Source organism: Phaethon aethereus (assembly GCF_964289735.1).
Source record: "Phaethon aethereus genome assembly, chromosome: 1".
Classification (NCBI taxonomy): domain Eukaryota; kingdom Metazoa; phylum Chordata; class Aves; order Phaethontiformes; family Phaethontidae; genus Phaethon; species Phaethon aethereus.
Genome location: NC_138575.1, coordinates 69,448,575 through 69,468,177, shown reverse-complemented (window position 1 = coordinate 69,468,177; position 19,603 = coordinate 69,448,575). Strand labels below are relative to the sequence as shown.

Genomic DNA, 19,603 nt, shown 5'->3' with positions numbered 1-19,603 from the left:
CTTTTTGCTTTATTTTTCTCTTTTTTTTTTTTTTTTTTATTAAGACAGCGACGTGGTAGCACGTACTGCAGCAGAATTAGTCCAGGTTACGACTCCCTCCATGCCGAGGCTGGTTTTAACCTGCATCGGCTCAGTGGGCAGCAGCCCGGGCACCTGCGTTAGTGTGGGGATGTGGGTGTGCAGCCGTGGGGATAAACGGGGGGGTGTGGGGCGCGGGAAGTGAGAGCTGAGCTGCAGTGCTGCCTGAAGCTGACTTGAAGCTTTTGTGAAACTGCGGTCTAAAGGCCTTTGCCTCTTCGCTGGCATTAAGACTCGGAAGATGCCACAGAGATCAAAATGTGACTTTGTTGTTCTCCCCTACCTCGGCTCTCCGTGGAAATCCATGCAAGTGCTGGCAGATGCCTCCACAAAGGGTAACTGCTGTTCACGAGCCTCATCTCTGCAGGCTCTCTGCGGAGGCAGTGGGAAGATGGGATCCTCTTGAGGGCAAGCCTCAGTACAAACCTAATTTAGCCTGGGAGATTAGATGGACTGAGCTAAAGTTAGCCTTCGCAAACACCTTCCCCGCCACCACCATCTTGTCCTGAACCAGTACTGACATCAGAGTCAGCTCCTACCTTTCCTCAGAATACAGCAGATGTTTGGGTGAATTTTCCCTTTCTAATTTTTTTTTTTTTTTAACTTAATGGAGATTGTACCATCAAACCTGAACAGACTGTTCGGATATAAATCTGCTCAGCATGGAAGTGAATGTGAAATGCAGGAACCAGATTGCTTTTGTACGTGTAGCTGAGAAAACTACTGAAACAAGCAGGAAATAAGCACTGGAAAGCTAAAGGGGAGAGAAAAAAGAGATTTTTAGGTAATTTTAAAGAATAGCTTTTGGCAAAAGTGTGTCCAGTATATGAACACCATTACTTTATAGCTGTTACAGAAAGAATTTGAGTTGCAAATAATCTCCATGCTTCTTCCTTTTAAAAGGTAAGCAACATCATAAAAACTTCCAAAGAATGAATTTAGAACAAACATCTGGTGTACACAATGGGAAGTCACCATGCGTTTTTTTGAGAGCAGCAGCTTCAGTCATACATGTAATAACAAAACATTTTTAAAACCATTTGGGGCATATATTAATTAAAAGCCCTTTTAACTATATTTAGCCACAAATTCTACAAAGAGCGAAGTAAGCTCTGAGTCCAGAACAATGTGTCTCCACGAACACCACCAGTCCATAAAGGCAAGAGAAAAAACCCTCTGGCATGGGGCGACTAAACGAAAGTCAAGAAATAGAAAGGATAACATCCTACTATCGGCAAGAGAATAGCCCGATTTCACGCCATGAGGGAAAGGAATTCCTGCCATTTCACGCAGGAAACGACGGCGAAGTCCTAGTCCACATCCTACAAGAGGGATGTGATGTACGTAGAGGGATGCTGATCCCATCGTTAGATCCTACAGAAATACTAACGCTGTTCTTGCCCGAGTGCTGGCACCCCGCTCCGCAGGCCCGTGTGCTGCATGCCGAGCCGCTACGCGTCGCCTCGAGCCGCGCTGCTGCGCGCCTGTTACGCCGCGTAGCTGGGCCTACAGCCTCTGGTACTGTATTTCTGTATGGCCCGAGGTCTGCTTCTGAAACCTACTAAAACAGAGAGATGATTATTATTATGTCACTTCAGAAACCCACCCACCCGCGTGTTTTTCTTCAGCTGGGAATACAGCGTGGAGAGGGAGAGAGGGAAGGAGCGTGCGGGCTCCTGGCAGCGCTGCCAGCGTGGGGCTGCGCAGGCTGGGAACAAAAGCTCTGCTTTCCTTCATTTTTACTGCTGCCTGGCAGCCTGGCTCGCCAACAGCCGCCGTCTTTCCACTTAGAGCAGTAGCCCCAGACCTACCACTTAGTAGTAAGTGCCTGCATTTCTCATTCATCTGAGAAAGTCGTCGTCTTATGCCTGAGGCTCCGCTCCTGGGTTCTTACCAGGGCAGCCCTGCCTCTCCTGGCTTCTCCCACGGATGCGGCAAGCCGTGGCCGAGAGTTTGAACTAGAGGATCCATCGGGCCGTAGTATCGTAACGTAATTCAGGGATCCCATACTTAACGCTTGCTGTTTGGCGCGAGAGGTGTAATTCCCGTCTCCTGCAGAGCTACGCTGGCAAGCAGCACCAGCGGCTTGTCCCTGCCGCCTCGCCCTCTTGTGACAACGCCTTTCCCTTCCCCCGTGTCTACACCCGCAGGCCCAAACCTAGCGCTCCCAGGTACTCTGCATCCTCTTTCCTGCCGCTGCCTCAATTCCTATAATCCCCATCTCCAGTTCCTCCAAAGCAGCTGCTCGCGGGGAGATGTTTGCCCGTGCCTGCCGCGCAAGAGCAAGCCGTCACCACGCACCACTTGCAAGTGGATCCCATCGCACCAAAACCGTGCGCCACAACTTAGGAATGTCTGGGCGATCGCAACAGCACCAAAGAGGAAGACTGCTGGAACGAATAAACGCCTTGTTATCTGTGAGAAAAGTCCCTGCAGGAATCGTAAAACACGAGGTTCATGAAGGGAAGGGTAGAAAGAATGAGTAGAAACATAAAGAAGATGAAGAATCTCCAGTTAGCTCCTTTGACTGAGAAGTATGAAGGAACGCTGGCTTTGTACAGTAAGAAAAGAAAGGATAGTGAATAATTATAAGTTACAAAAAATATTTATTATGTTTACAAATGTATTTATATTTATTATTTTATTTATGTTATTTTAATTTTTCTACATTTATTAAAATTATATATAAAATAGACATGTATATTTATAAAATTGTAGTAAAATATATTTATTATATTATAATTTATAATAATTTATTCTAAATTATATTTATAAATTATAAAAATATAAACAGCTGTGAAAGAGGGGAATTTTCAGCTCATCTGTAGGGACAGAAGTGAAGGTATGGCGATTGGAAGAGGAAGCAAGGAAATGGAAAAGCACAAATGAAACGCGACTTTGTTCAGGACTTTCACTTCCTTGTATAAAAGCAGAAATTCAGAGCGCATTAAAGTTCAGAAGAAGCACTAAGCTGATCCCTGACTGCGGGGGGCTGGTAAATCCAGCAGACAAATGTTCTGAAGTGTCAAGTGCATTGAACCAGCCAGATGACCAACGATGAAGACCGTAAGCAGCAGGCAGTCAAAGCAGAACCGGCTTTGCAAAAAGGAGCACTTGCAAAATGGGAAGATTTCAGAGATAAAATCCCAGCTTAGGAGGTGATAGAAGGAGAAAAGTTGGGGGTTCTTCTTGTCACGCCATAACAACAGGTTTAATTACGCTGGTGCTGAGGGGGCAGGTCTGAACACGCCGATGGTGGGGTGGGGAAGATGGGTGGGTTCAGGTACAGAATGGAGAGACACAAATAGTCTGGTCAATATTTAACCCAAAGCGATCTGCTCTTTTTTTTGGAAGGATGACAGTATTGTGATTTTGTAATCCACTTAAACATCTTTGGATGAGAACTCATACCTGATTTTAAAGGATTTCTATTCTTGCGTATATTGTCTATGTCTTCAGCATTGCTCTAGAAGTGCTTTTACACAAATAGCTAGGCAGATTCAAAGTACCTAGAAGTGCTTTTTACACAAATTACCCTTGCATAGGAGAGAGAAGGAAATACTATCTCCGTTTAAAATGAATGTGAAGAGTGGTTCCATAATGGCTTTATGGAGGTCACAGAAGTCAAGAAGCAAAGGCAGGGACTGATGCTCAGTTGTACCTCACTGGGGCTTTACTCCTGTCTCCATCACTTCATTTTTGTTTGTGGCAAACAGAAAAAATCCCTCACTCCAGCCCAAACTGCTCTGTTTCCCAGATGCAGCACTTCATAAGAGATCAGCATGCTGTGTAGGTGGGGAAAACCGGAAAAAGCAAGGAACAGATAGAGACAACAGCAGCAGCCTAGCGACCGACAATGAGTCCTGACAGACACGGGATTTCTGATGTCGTATTTTTTCCCCTTGCAGGTGCCATATGACCCAGCAGGAACCCCTTCCCCTCTCGCTTCCTCTGCAGCATCCCGCAGGCTGCAGGGATGTGACAGCCTGCTGTGCCCTGTGCCTGTCGTGGGCCAGACGAATGAACAAAGCCAGCAGGAATGAAGGGAACAGTGACAGTATTTTCGTATGCAATTCCTGTATTGATCAAAAAATAAATTACTGTTGCTCCAAGATGTACTCCCTCCAGCTGTGTAATAGAGACCACGCTAAAGAGCCCAGTCGGTGCGAGTTCCCCATTATCCTTCCTGTCCCATTAGCGTCTGCTCTTCCCTCAGCTCTTTGCTCAGTCTCTGATGTGATTTGCGATGTGCTGCTGACAAAGCTGCTGCTGTGCTTCCTCCTCAGAAATGTTTTTCTTCTGCCAGATGGCTGCAGCAGCTCAATGGGAGTCTTAAAGGTTATTTGATGGTCTGTCCAGAGGTAAGCGGCTGCTACTGGCATTTCAGAAAAGACCCGAATTAACAAAAAGTCCATTTTCAGCGGGAAAGGAAAAGGAAAAACCTCCCATGTGTTAGCTACTTCCCCGCAAACACGAGTTTGCCAGAATAGGTTGGACTACTGAGCAATCAGAAGATCTGTTTCTGTCCCTGTCCTTTGCCATCCCAGTCTTCGTGCTTCAGAGAAAGCCCGTAGCCCAGCATAGTACCGCTCAGCAATGCCGAAAACCACCGTGGATGACAGAACCTCTTCCTGACTCCTGAACGCGGCAATTTTCACGTTGTCTACGCAGAGCCCCTGTGCGGCGATCGGGCTGGCCGTCTGCCCTCAAGCACGTTACCTGCATTTGTCTCTACACCTTATTGGCCCTGAACTGCCATACGCACAACGCGCAATTTTCTAGTGCTAATAACAATTTTCTACTTAGTTAACGTGCGCCGCACCATACTAAATCCAGCTAATCGGCGTTTTCTCTGCCAAAAAGCAGGAAAAGGGCTCCACGGCTATTCTAGCCCGTCAGCTTTCCTAGCCCTGCTAAGCAATGAATTCTAAGGAGTTTTTAGTTACATCAAGCTACTCCTCTGCTTCCATCTTACCCTACACTTGAGGCATTAGGTTGTTTTTTTTTTTACCTTTCAGCCCGGGTAGGCCCAGCGTGCAGTCTCCCCAGCATTTTGGAAGGACTGTGAAAGCAGTGAGCTCCTTCCTCTCCCCATCACCGTCAACGAATGTTCGTGTCAGTGAGATGAGAAAGAACAGCCTGCCCTTTGCTGCTGGAGACCATCCTTGGGGGGAAGGCTTTGGATGTGAATAACCTTTGCATTTTCTGTTTCTGCCTGGGTAGATGAGGCGAAAGCAGCTGTTGGTAGAGGCGAAGGCAGACATTAGCACCCTGGAAAAAATATCAGAAGAGCTCTGGAAAACCTCTAGAAGACAAGCGGGAGCTTATGGCGTTTTAAAGATGGAACACAGCTGATGAGAAATTGAGAACTGTGGCAGTAGCCACAGCCACGTCCCGGGCAGTGTTTACATCTCCAGGGTGCGATGGAGAGGTCTCTGGCCTCGTGTACCGCCGCGCCGCAGCCAGTCTCAAGAATTCGGCTCCAAAGCGAGCTGGAGCCTGCAGGGTGGAGGTGCAAGCTGAGTCAGGGGAATTTGCGGGAAGAGGAGAGAGCAGGAGGAGTGTCCCGGCAGAGCTGGCTGACCCCTGCCGCAGCAGGGGCAGGCAGATAGCTGTAAGGCTGCACAACAGCGTACGCTGTAAAACCCAGCTGTTGTGTTTGGTCATGGTCTCCCTCCAGCACTGGGCTCCACACGGGTAGGAGATTCTCAGCGGCTGGTAGAGTCTCATATAGCTGGAAAGTGCAGGGGGAAGCTTGGGCATGACCTGCCTGGTGCAGTAGTTTAGACTACATACACCGCAGGCGGGACCCAGTGCAGCACGGCGTGCCACCGCTGCGGGGTCGCAGCCACTGCCATGCCGTCACGGCGTGCCACCGCTGCGGGGTCGCAGCCACCGCCGTGCCGCCACGGCGTGCCACCGCTGCGGGGTCGCAGCCACTGCCGTGCCGTCACGGCGTGCCACCGCTGCGGGGTCGCAGCCACTGCCATGCCGCCACGGCGTGCCACCGCTGCGGGGTCGCAGCCACGGCGGCTCAGCTGGCAGCGCTTGTGTCCCGGCCCACAGCGGAGACGTCACCTACATCTGCAGGGCTCTCCTGAGACGCACCACCAACGGTGTGGTGGATCCCCCATGCTGGCAGAGGCTGCCGTCCCTCTCCCTCCCAGTCCATCCATCACCGTTTCTCAGATGTGGTCTTCCCTTTCTTGCAATGCAGTGCCTTGAAAATGGAGAAAGACATCGCGGTCCAATGTCTGCTGCAAGTGCCCAGAGCAGAAGTGCTCCACCAGGATGACCAGCGTGCAAGCTGCAACACCCATTTCACCGCTGCCTGGTACGACGTTTTGGCCCCTACGCAGACATAGAGCGGTTTAGTGGCCGTCAGAGTGTGGGATTGTCCATTAGAGCACAAGAAGAGCCAGGTAATGCTTTTTCTTTCTAGGGGATTTATAGGCCTGGTGAGCAAAGTAGATCTAGGTTTAAACGGCAGCTAGAAAAGGGAATCACTCCAAACTGAGAACGCCAATTAACTCCAGTATCACTTGAATGAATTAAGCTGAGGTCAGAGCTGCAGCAAGCAACCATTGCTAATGAGATTTCAGTGCCGCTCTGCCTATTTTATGCACATCAGATTTCCTGCGAAGGAATCCCTCGGGGCACAACTGTTTGGCTTCTGTCTGAAACTTCAGGAGCCTCTGGCTCAGGAAGATGTTAACTTCAACCCTGACGCTGCGCGAAGCAGAAGGCAGGCATTCGGAGTGCTTCTTTAGCAAACGGCAGATGAGTTTAGACAGACATCACAGCTTGGGGTTCGAATTTTCCTTTTTGCGGCATATGCATGCATTATTTATTTATCTGGTAATCCTAAATTCTGCTTTTTGTCATGGACAGCGCATGCAGTTCTTTCTTAGTTTTATTTCAAGCGTGCTGCAGACTGCTCCATCCCCGACCCAAGCAAATGGTTGGCCAAGTTGTCCCTATCTCTCTACTGACTGTCCCACGTGCTGCCCAGATGCTGACAACGGCAGGAGGAAGCAGAATAAGTGGGGCTGCTAGAAACTGATTTTTTCAGACGTATGCTTTGCACACTGTTACACCTTCCAGCAGTGAGAGAGAGATTTTTTGCTTTCATAACTTAGACGCCTAGACCAGGCTAAATCCTTGTGAGCCACTCTGTCCTGGGGGATGGATGTTCTCCTCAGCCAGCACCCATGTCAGGAGGAGATGGCTGCAACCTGGAGAGACATCACCCACGGCGGGGGGCTCCCGGCTCCATCACCCCATGGGGGTTAAAAAACATCAACAAAAACTGGTAGCAAGAAATGAGCTGCTTTGCTTCCTCAGCCAATTTGTGCTCCTTGAAGGAAATCAAAGGCGGCGTTTAATGATCCTTCTGGGCACAACATGATTTGTATCTTCATCCTTTCGGGACAGGCTCACAGCACGAAAACCCCTCGGGTGGAAGGGAAATCTCTTTGAAAGCTGCTCGCCGAGGGAGATGCTGTCAGATGTTGAAGGGAGAAAGAGTGAGCGTGTGTTATGAAAGTTGGCAGGTGACTGAGCTAATTACGGCTTCGAAGGCAATTTAGGGTGACGGGAAGTGACTGGAATTGTAACCAGAGGTTAAAAGGAGACGGTGCCAGTGCTGCCAGGCCTGAAGACCGTTCCCCGTCAGCCCGTTGAGCCGCCGCAGGTCAGGGAAACACCTTTCACACTCGCTGCAGAGTAACTGCGGAGTAAAACGCAAGCTGCTGCAAAATGGTGTTAATCAGATGTGGAAAGCCTTGCGGAGCCTTCCTCCAGCCTCTCTCTCTTCTTCAAAACTGTCAGGGTATTTTTAATAACAATTGATGGTTGCCTAAAATCACAAAACATGTTTTCATTAATATTCATGAAAGAATGGACTGTTTTTATCTACACCTACATCAATGTGTGGTAAAATGTATCCAAATCCCAGCTTTTATCTTTAATCACACTGAAGCTGATCGCCTCTGATTTTTGGGGAAAAAAATAGTCCTGTTTTCAAAGGAGAAAAGCATGAAATGTTATAATTTGTGACCCAGAATTTTGGCAAAGCTGCTCCCTTCTGTGAAATCAAAAGGAAGGGAAAACAAACCCAAACTTTTAAGATTTTTAATTGAGTTCTGAATATTCCAGCAATGCTGGTATGCATTTCTACAATAACTCTTGCCTGGACACTCAGTATCAGCAGGAAAACAAACAAAATTAACAGGAAACCTTCAAAAGATTTTTTTAAAAATTTTTTGAAAAAGGCTTTCTGCCTAGACATCGCCCTTTATTTGTGCTACGGTAACACGCAGCAGTTTCCCCAGGGATCCGGCATGACTGCTGTACAGATTGTGCAAACCCAGAGCCGCAGAGCCCGTGGCCCACGGACGCTACACGGGGGAAGAGTCAGCTCATCTGTACTGATGCCATTTTTCCTGACAGGCAGATGTTTAATGCCCGCATCACTACAGAGAGGTCTGCAGAGTGCTGCAGCCCAGTCCCGCTGGCTCCCCGGCCCACCCCCATTGCCGAGGAACAGATAAAACATCCTTGTGGGCTCAGTCCGACCCCTGGACCACTGCCAGTGCGACCCAAATAAATCAGGGGAGGGGAGCGGAGTGGAGTGTTTTGCTGCTTTGCCCCTGTGGATCACTTGCCCAGCGAGAAGACGGTCCCTGGCTCCAGGGGTTACACTCTCTCCCTTTGTAAGAGTGCAGAGAGTTAGAGAACACCCTGTACTTCCAAAGCACCCTATGGCCGTTACCTAATAAATCCTCATCAGGGTTTCAGCAAACAGGTGAGGCCATAAAGTCAGACCACGAAGGCAAGTAACTCATCTCTGTGCCCCCCACGTCTGCTGACCCTGACAGGGGAACACACGGGAGCAGGGACCCTCCTTCTCTCTAGCCCAGCCAGGTTGGAGCAACCCTAATTTGGCCCAAATACCGCTGTCCTGATAACCTTGCAAACTCCTGAATCCTTATTAACACACTGAGTAAGGAGAAGGAGGTATTTGTAGCATGTCCTCTGAATAGGATCATTGCATCATGCATTTAATACGAAGGATCTGGTCACAAAAATGATGTTGCTAGATGTGCAGCGACTCAAGTGTCTTTGCGGCCGTGGAGATAAGCAGAATAAGTGGCATCACTTATTTAGTCACATGAGGCACCGCAATTCCTGGGGCTCCCCACGAAGCAAAGCCTCCTCTCTCGAAAAAGCTGTTCTTAGTGCAGCCACTTTGTCACAAAAGGCTTTAATCTCTTTTAAAATGGGGTTTCCCTTCCTCCTAATCAAGCTCCTTCAGGTCATGTGGACTTGAAATGGAAAAGATTAAGTTTAACTCTTTGGTAGTAGAGAGATAAGGATAAAGTTGACTTTCACACTGGGTGCCTTTGTGACAGCACCCAGCAAAGCTGCCGTCTGCTCACAGTTCTCCCCAAACTGAGTATCTGCTTTCATTTACTTTTCCTTTTTCTTTATTCTTTCTTTTTTTTCTTGCCTTGCCTTCAGAAATGGTGGGAAGATGCTTCAGTGCTCTTCGTTTCCTGTGCATTCTGCTTTCCTTTGGTGTCTCCCTCCATGTCCTAAATTTCCTGCTGCTCAGAACACTGTGCCTGATGAGGGTTTAAAATCCTACTAGGAAAAAAAAAATAAATAAATGCTCATTTCATCTTGGGGTATTTAAACAAGTCTAAATTTAGAGCGGAGCTGTGGAAAAAAATCAAAAGGAAAAAAGGCAAAGTAACCAGCCAAAGGCATTAATTAATGTGACACCTATGTGGCTGCTTCTATAAACAATGGGGAGAGCGTGCAGCTTGCAGATGAATGGGACTGCAGGCAGATATTTACAGAGCACCCGGGTGGAATGTGGGGTCTAAAAGGACACATTTGGTCCAAGTCATCCCGCTGACGTCCGATGATGCTCTGCAGGCCAGATATCCATCCATTATTCACTGCTCCTGAGGCAACCTGAAATGAAGAAAGTCAGCGACACGATACCTGCCTAGATGTCATCGGTGTACATCCCCCCTGTGTTACACTGGGGGTGAATCTCTCGGGCTCCGCAGAGATCTGAGGGAGGTATCAGGTACCCAGGGACCAGCTGCGTTCCTGTGGGAAACCGGCTTTTGTGTACCTGCTCTGTGGAGTCATGTCAGGGTGTCCTTGTGACCACCAGCACTCCTCAGCCTGGTCTCCAGCGGCAGAGGAACCCTTCCACACACAGCTTCCGACCGCATACAGCACTGCCCCTGCACCCAGACGGTGTTAAAAGCAACTGATTTAACCCAAAACACACCTGGGAGCGAGGGAGTTCTCCCTTTCCCACGACAACTGGGGTGAGAAAGGGGCACTCGAAGGGCCTGTGCTCACTCCGCACCACCCCACGCTGCACAGGTCTCACCGACCCAAACTGCCCGGGTGCCAGGCACGGCGCCGGTCACCCGGCCAACCCACTCTAGACCAAACAGCATCTCCCCGTTGCAGGGTCCCAGGGCTCAGCTGGGGTGGCTCAGGCCCTGATGTGACCAAACCGGGAGGGACGGCAGCACTGAGCTGCCAGGACGCCTCCGCAGCCCCCAGCCGCCAGCCCCCAGCCCGGGGCCCGCCTGCAGCAGCCATGCTCTTGCCGAAGCGAGTCTGCAGCCCCCTTCCCCGTCCCCGCTCAGCCATTAAATCCACACCTCCGCAAACTCGGCGTGCGAGCGCTAACTCTCCACAGCACTGAAACCTGATCAGAAGAGATTTGCATGACCAGCCAGTCAAACCACGACTAAAAGTGCTTTTCCATCGCTGCCTCTGGCAAGGGGCCTCTCCTCCTGGCAGCTGCTGGGGCAGGGAGATCGGGTTCTCCGGTGTTGGCAAAGCACTGCAGGGCCACTTCCCAAACCACCCCGAGGAACAGCTACACCTAACTCAGGCAGGCCAGAGACATCGTCCTCGTATCTCCCCAGACAGGACACAAGCTCAAATGCCGTTGAGAGAGCAGTTTCACAGGCAGAATGTTTGACCAGGGTAGAAAGGAGCTTTTGTACCCAGAAACATCTCTAAGGAGCCCTGCCAAGAGATAACGAGAGGCACGAGATTATGATCTCAGATAAACGCATCTGCTGGGAAGAAGCCCGCCTAGTTTATTCCCATCATGCCATGTTTTAAGTTATTAAAAATCAAAGCAAATTATTCTCATTAAGTGATTATGTCCCAGATGTTTTAAGTTCGGGATCATGATGGAGCAAAGACTTGCTTTGAGGTACACGGTGGTGGCAGGCACACAGCAAGGTCCCGGTGTCTCCAGAATGAAAAACAAGTCAGTGCTGACCTCTTGCAACTTCTTCCCCAGTCCTCATACCTACAGTGCAAAGAGGACCCTGATGCTCCCTCCATGTGGGCCCTGAGACACTGCTCCAGAGTAGCCAGAAAATAGGAGGGAGTACCCCTGCCTCACTGCATGGGCCAGCTGGGAGATCAGTACCACGGGTCCCATGGGGAAGAAGTGTCTCTGGTGACCAGCTCCAGCCTGATAAACCTCCTGGCAACGGGAGTAGCATCTCAATGAGCTTGATGCCTGAGGAGGCTGAGACACTGTCCCATCTGCTCTTCATCGCCTGCATAGTTTTCTCTTCGCTGTGTGCAAGGCTGTTGCCATATTCCCTGTTCCAGCTGACTTTCCAACAAAGACACTTGGCTGCTACAAAACATGCCTTAGTGACCAGTACTGGATGGAGAGAGGTTGCCTCAAGAGGTTGTGCCATGCCTGGCACATCTTTCTGATCAGCTTTTTCTGATGCTCAGTGTAGAGGTCCCCTTTCTTCATTTTGCCCCATTCTCATATTTATCCCACTGCAAGACCACGTTAGTCTGCTCAGGCATTTCCAGGTCAGGGTCACCCCATGAATGCATTAAACAAATGAGGATTTCTACTGTCTTCAATAAACTCGCCTCACACACTGCTTATGCCACGGTTTTGATTAAATTTGTTCTGTGGCTGGTCTTGACATTTGCCAGTATCTTCTCCTAACAAGATAATCCAAACTGAACTCTAGTCACACCAGAAATGAGTAGAGCTGGTAAATCTTCCCCCTGCCTGCGAATATAGCAGGAAATCACACTGGCAATTTTTTATTGCCCCACAGTTTTTCAAATTTAGCTCTAATGCGCTGTACTTGCTCACCACATATCTCTTGCAGCCTTAAATTCTCACTCCTTGTTAGGGATTGGCTTTCATTCTCATCAGATCCGGTTTCTTTTTCCCCAGTCAGACCCCGCCGACGGCATCTCCTCCCCGTGCTCTAGGTGTGCTCGCGCTCTGTGCTGGCTGAGCTCTGCAGAAGTAACTGGATGCACGTTAATCCCATTAAGGGCCCTCTAGTCACCTGGGGTTTTTCAGTTTTCCTTGCTGTTTTCATTTCATCTTCAAATCCCGCTCCCTTGCAACTTCAGATCGTTAAGGGGTTAAGTGAGATATATCCAGTAAATGAGATAAATCCAAATAAAGGGATTTGGATCTCCCAGTTCAGCGTGTTGCTGTGTCTCACTGCCTTTTCTATCAGTGTTTCAGGGGTTTCCAAACACACCCAGACAAGGGCTTTTGCCAGAACCCGTCTGGATTAAACTGGGTCCCAGCTGCAAATAGCACACAGCGGCTGGGAGGGTTAGTGAAAAATGCTGCAAAAATCACTCACAGTAACTATTTGCTTATGGCTCCTTGCAAAGTGGAGAGAAAATGCTATCTAAAATTTTGATACTCCTGCCTTCAGATCTCATTTCAGATTTTTTTTGGAACGCGAATTTTTATCATCTCTTCCCTGAAATATCGAGACAGGGAAACCTGCCACCCTGGATGCTACCTCTCATTTTTAATCCTGGTAAACATGGAGACACGATACCTTGATGGTCAGCCTTCCTAGCCCCTCTAAGGGCAATCTTCTCCTCTTTTCAGGCTGCAGAGGAAGGAGGAGGCAGCAGGAGCCCAGCCCTGTGGTGCCCAGTCCCAGCAGCATGAAGCCAGTCAGGGGAAGGGCAATCAGCTCCTTCTGCTCCCATCGGCAACACGCTGCACCCCTCCGCAACCAGCATTTCTGGGACAAAGACGTTTCTCCATGCTGTCCTCACCCCCAGGTTCTTCCTGGGGCCATCTGGGTCTGTATGTACCCCCTTCTGGGGCAAGAGCCCCCATAGCACATTTTGGCCATCTGAGAAAGGCATTGCTAAGATCCAGATCCGCTCTGCCTGTTGCCTTCATCTGCTAACTACGGCATTTGCTATACAGCCATGTGGTACTTTGAAGGCACTGCCTCTAGAGTGTTTGTGTGTGTGGAAATTGATTTTTTGTAGATTTTAAGGTCAGAAAGAAGCATTTCAACCTTCCCGTGTAGCACTTTGCACAGACTTAATAACATCATCTGGAAATTTCTGCCTTTCAGGCCCACAACCTCTGCTTGAAGAAGATCGTAACTTCCAAAAAGATACTCAGTCTGGAGTAAAGATTGTAATAAATGACGAAACCATCCTATCCTGAGGTGAGTTATTCCTGTAACTACTTAATTGCTCACCCCCAGCTTTCAGCCTTTTCATCATAAAATTTAACCTCTATTCCACATTTCACGGCTTTATTCCCTTCTCTGTATTTCCTCTGCCGCTTCTATTACCCCGTTTAATGTGTGGCACCAAAGCTGCACTCAGTAGCACATCCATAATACATACCTTAGTTTTACTTAAGTGTTTTGACAGACAGTTTTCCCCTCCACATCCTTATAAGAACCCTAATGATCTAGCCTGGCTTTGCATTTTATATTAAATAAGCCATTTGTAAAGGTGCAAAAGGTGACAGGAAGGTACTCTGATAAACGGGTTAATCCATAGCCATAGAGCCAAGCTGTTCAACAGGTCGCTCTAGTCATTTATAATCTTTCCACTGCCATATCTATAGTTATTTATAATTCATACTTTTCACGACGATAATGAGCTTACACAGCGTGCCCCTCATCCGAGCGTGCAGTTTGCTGCTTGCCGCTATTCATCAAGTTCAGCCATTGGGCTCCTTTGCTCCATTGGTCTCCAGGCACAGACGAGGGGATGGCAATCTCAACTGAATGTTGCCCCAAGGGAGATGTTTGACTATTAATAAATAATTGCTCACATTAGGAGGCGATCAGTTAACCAGCAGAGTCTTTTTTTTTTTTTTTTTGGCTTCTCACTGTCCATTTTCCCTCCTCTCCTCTAGGACCTGTGTGAGGTCTTCAGACATGGCTTGGCAGACGAGCGCCTCAGCAGGACCCATGCTGGACGCTGCCAAGGTGCTGGCTCTCTGCCCGGCATCACCGCTCCTCTGCAAACCTCAGCACCGGCCGGTGGCACGGCACGAACCCGGCAGTGCCTGCAGGAGCCCGCCATGCACCCCGCGTTCCCGGTCCCAACCCCAGGTCCTCGGGCGGGGAAGAGATGGTGCCGGAGTGACCCACTAGCATCCTGTGGGGCAACAGGGCTGCCCTGCCGGACAGAGATCAAACGCCAGGGGGGAAGTTTTGGGGGTATGGATGTGACCCCTTTAAAGAAGGGACGACCCAGAGAAGCCGAGACCCGTCTTCAGGAATCAGAGTAATCCCGGGTGATTTTATTCCACTCCACTTCCCTAAATCTGTGGCTGCTGCTGCTGGGCGAGGGATTAAGGGGCTGGTGGGGGATTATGTAGCCACTGCGGCTCCCGGCGCGGAGCTCACTCCCAGCACGACCGCTCCTCGGGACACAGAGACGCACGGCACCGGCGGGTGCCCACCGACAAGGGTGCCCGGCGGGTTTTTGGCCGCCTGCCCTGCGCCGGAGACCCCTGACGGCGCCCAGCAGCAGGGGCGGCGTCCCCGGGGCGGAGGCAGCCGGGGTCACCCCGGGGCTCTGCCCCACAGCAGCAGGGCACCCGGCCTGGCAGCATGGCAGGGGATGCGGGGGACCCCCCCCGAGGCAGCAGGAAGGGCGGGGAGCCCCCACATCCCGCCAGCCGGTCCCCTTGCTGATGGCTGGCATGTGGAGGATGGGGCCCTGGGCCGTCCCGTGGATGGTGCTCTGGCTCTTCTGCCTCCTGCCCTCCGCCAGGGCCCAGACGAAGATCCCGCTGGAGACGTAAGTGTTCCCCTCTCTCGGGCATGGGGCGTTCCTGCGTGGAGTGGGCGATGCCATGGGCATGGGCAGGCGGGTCAGCATGCCTCCCCGGCGGCAGCGGCACCACGGCCGTAGGCTCCTCCGGTGGGGCACGTCGCTGCAGGGGGGTGGCATTTACTTACGACAGTGGCAGTGGCTCCCGGGAGAGGACACGGGCACAGGAGCCACAAATTCAGCAGGCGGGTCCAGCGCGGATGCAACGCCTCGTTTTCCCCATTCGCCAAGCAGGACAGCGACGATACTCATCTGCTTTAGTTAAGCACTTTGACATCTATTAATGCTCTGCTTAATGCGCTGGGCAGCAGAAGGCAAAACCAATTTAAAGACACATTCGTAAAACCCCACTGCTGGTGCAACTTGCGGCGGTTCAGCCACGGAGGCCGACACCAGCGGCCCCGGTTTAGCAGCTCCCCAGTTTAGCCGAGCGGTTCCAGCAGACGCCGCCGGTTCGCAGCCTGCTGGGGACACCCTGGGAACGCACAGCGCCGGTCAGGATCCGGCCTCGGGAAGCGCGCGCGCGGGGCGCCGGCATGACATCTCCCCAGCACGCGCGAGACCCCGATCACGCAGCGCAAGGCCTGCCGCTCCGGCGCGCCCATCTCTGGCACAGGTCCGGTACGCCGACGGCTGGAAAAAGCCTTTGCGCGTGCCTACGCGGCCCGGGTGATACACACACGTGTTTATTCACGCGCGCGGCTGCCAGGGGACGTTAGCAAGGGGAGCTAAAGCGGGGAAAGAGGCCACGGCTCCTTTTCTTGCTTGTCCTGCCTTACTGCAAAGGGCCTAGCAGCCCTTCCCAGAGCTCCGGAGCACAGGGGTGCAAAGCCGAGCTGCCACACCAAGCATAAACAGCCACGTTTCGTGCCTGCGCCGCATTTGGGTCCGGGTGCTCGTGCGCACACCGGGAGTCTCGATGCACCTCTTTTGGGTGCGGGTTTGCGGGGCACCCGCTCCCGCCCGCGTTGGAAAGCTGCCCGCCAGCAGCGCGGCCCGCCCCGGCAGTCCGCCGGGAGGCGAACGGCTCCCAGCAAACCCAGTTTATAAAAACCTCACCTTGTTAAGCTGATTTAGGCAAGTTAAATCCTTTAAGGATTAAAAATGTCAGCACTGTGGTTGCTAAAAGTTGTTGTGGGGCAGCTTCTCCAGAGGTGGGCTAGGTCTGGCCGAGCAGGACAGCGGGTTAGTCCGGAGAGGAGACAACACTGCCATCGAGTTTCAGGAGGAGATACGGCCGCTAAGCCAACCAAAGCCAGCTCAAGCCCTTTCCTGAGACTGATGAAATGTTTTGCATCCAAAGAGTGCCATCCACCCTTTGCAGATGTGCTCACGAATACGGCCTGCGTGGTTACCAAGCGTTGCGCTGACTTTATCCGGGGCGCGGGGAGGGGGGGTCTCAGGAAACTTTGCCACCAACTTTACTCTCGGCTGCACTATCAAGCCTTTCCTCAGCAAAGTGCTTCTGAACGGGGTTTCACAAAAAGGATGCAGAGGTTACACAGAACAAAATCCAACCTCTGATTATTTCAAACCACATAAAATAAAAATCGACTTTCCATGCCCAGGGTAAATACATTTTGGCCTTGAAATCTGTGGCATTAAGAAGACAGCCCGTCCTTTCTGCTGTTTTTGCCACTGAATACAATTGCAGGGATTACAGGCAGGCAATCTCTGACCAAATCCTTTCCTGATGTGTTTGGTTATAACGTGATAGCCCGATACTACTGAAAAAAGAATTACGTCACTTTGCACAATTTGTAACTTATTCGTGTACAAGAATAAAGGATAAACAATAGAAAAAGAGCTTTTCTCCCCTGGTACCAAAACCAGACCAACAGCTGAATTAATCTCTGGTGTTTCAAATCCACTCATGAATTTGACTAAAACACGGAAGTTGCCCTTTTTGAATGAAATTTCAGTAGAAGAACACATTGGCCAGAGGACCAAAGGGAGTAAGTCAACAGAAAATGGACCCGCTCCATAGATTACACAGGGACATTTTGGGGACACAAAACTAGAGGCTTTTAAACACCAGCTGGGTTCAATCACAGTTACGTGACACAAGGCTAAGTTGGCCCCTGCTGGTCCCCAAGTCACGCCTGGCTTTGTGGCACTGTGCTCAGTTCATCACCAACTTATTCACATCTTTGCAAAGCTCACTCGGCTTTAACTCCAGGGATGCAAAAATCTGCTCAGTCAATTACTAGCAACATGCCTGGGGTGCAGGTTCGGCACAGAAATCACCTCCTCTTTCCTCCTGGACACCGCACTGCTCATAAGCTGGCCACGGCATGGGCAGGAGTGCTTGCAAGCTGGTGAGGATTTGGGGCTGGCTGCTCAGCCTTTGCTTCTTGGGGTTCCGGAAACATCGGGAAATTTTGGTGGGAAAGGAGAAGACCAACCTGGTATGGCCTCTCTAGGCTGCCCCTACTGCCTCTGTACATCTGCTCCTGGGTTCGTGGAGCCAGCAGCCTTAGATGAAATTTCTCTTCAACCTGATGAATTTTAAACTGACCTTTTCTCTCACTTGTTTATGAAAAAAATAAAGAAACCTATTTAAATTCAGCAGGCTGCCCTTAATCTCCCAGTACTCTAAGGTCACTCCCCTCCCTGGCAAATAATTGTCTTTTAAATATGTAAATGACAGCATATTTCTGCCTCTTCACTTGCCTCCTCTCGAACTTCCCTGAAATATCACCATATATTTTTAATTACCCACGCAGGGCTTCAGGACCTTTGTGCCCTCTCATTCCTCTCTGCCCCCTAACTTTCCAGCCAGCCCTCCAAAGCTGCCGGCCTCGGGCCCTCCCTCTGCTCCCCCCGGCCTTTGCACCTCCTTCCTCCTCTCCTCCTCCTCCTCCTCCTCCTCCTCCTCGCGCCCTTTCCCTCTCCCAAGGCGAGTGGGGTTCGCAGCGTGGCGCCTCGCAGAGCTGCCTGGGGACGGGCAGGGACACCAGCCCCCGAGCCGGCGCGGCAGCTCCGAGGCGGCTGCGGGGCTGCTGCCTCGGGCGGTCTGGGAGAGCCCTCCCCGGCCGAGCGTCCCACACCCCGCCCACCCGCGGAGAAATTGTGACATTACGCAAATCTCGACCTTTTTTTCCCTCGAGTTCTATTGTTACTGGAAGTTTCAAGGTTCACGTATTTTGGCTTCTTTTGCCACAGCCTCAAAGGCTAAAACCTGACCTTCCCTTTCCCTGTTTGCGTGAATCCCAAGTCATCGGGGACTGAAGGACATTACAAGCGAGCGGTTCCACGAGCAGCAGGGCTGGGTCTTCCATGAAACTGTGGCTGTGGCTGGCTTCTGGATCATTGCTAAGCTCCTATTGCGGTCCTTTGACCTCGATAATAACATCTTTCTGCTCAAGCTGCCCAACCATACCCCGTAGTCAGAAATTAATACCACAGACTCTTCTGCCCTGCCAGGTTGAAACATTATGAGGGCTGGGAGGAACGGGGGCAGATGCACGGCCACAGACACGACACAAAACAGAAAGACCAGGATCACGTACAGCTCATTTTTTTGAAGGGGCAAAATGGGGTAAAAATAAACCTCCCTCCTAAAATCACTATCCCAAACTTCATGTTTAGGTTCTCTCTTTCCACAGTAAATGGTGAGGAGACTGGAGAATATTAGTTAATATCAGCACAAAACACCTCATACATAAAAGTTATAAAAAAAGTATGCCCAGCAGCAGATGGGCATCAAGTTAAATGTTGATTCAGAGATCCTCATACCTCGGGGAACGCATTAGTCACTACAACAAACAGGAAAGCATCCCATGGGGTCCCTTTTTCTGCTTTCCTCTTTTATTCTAGGCTTGCTAGAATAGCTTTGATATGGGGCAGTAAATCCTGGTCTCCTAGAAAATACTCCCCCCTTTTTTTTTTTTCCTAAGAATGAAATGCAGATGTAAAAGTTCTGGCTGTCAAAATAAGATGCAGAGCAAAATGTCAAAAAAAAAAAGGAAAAAAAAAGAAGTCTTGTTCTTATTGACTTCAGCTGGTGCTAGATCACATTCAGTGGTTAGAAATGAACACCTCATTGCTAATTAAGGAGTGATTAAAAAGGGCACCCACTCTCTCATTATATGTCTTTTATAGGCAGTGGAGAGAGGTATGGTTCACAGTAGCAGCCTTATGTGTGCACTAAATCATCCCCTATAGCTGCCTATCTGTCGCTCTTTGCAAGAGGAGAGCCTAAACAGCCTTTCCTAGGCTAAAGTTAGCTGTTGCGATTATTCCACCATCACTGTGCTGGCTTTAGTCCAGAGCTTGTCTCTGTGTTGGTGTATTATTCTGCCACAAAAATGGTGCAATGTACTGGGAAATCAGGTCCTGAGGCTAAAGTTTGCTTAGGACTGGA

At 50.3% G+C, this 19,603-nt stretch overlaps 1 protein-coding gene across 1 annotated transcript in view; it reads left to right on the top strand.

The window, feature by feature from the left end:
* Positions 1 to 15,115: 15,115 nt before the first annotated feature.
* The window catches only part of CACNA2D4 (calcium voltage-gated channel auxiliary subunit alpha2delta 4), a gene marked incomplete at both ends in the record, with an annotated part of 131,319 nt that continues 126,831 nt past the window's right edge, over positions 15,116 to 19,603 (top strand). Inside the window, one exon of the mRNA XM_081997832.1 lies at positions 15,116 to 15,204. Coding sequence (XP_081853958.1) covers positions 15,116 to 15,204 — 89 coding nt within the window. The remainder of the gene's footprint in view (positions 15,205 to 19,603) is intronic.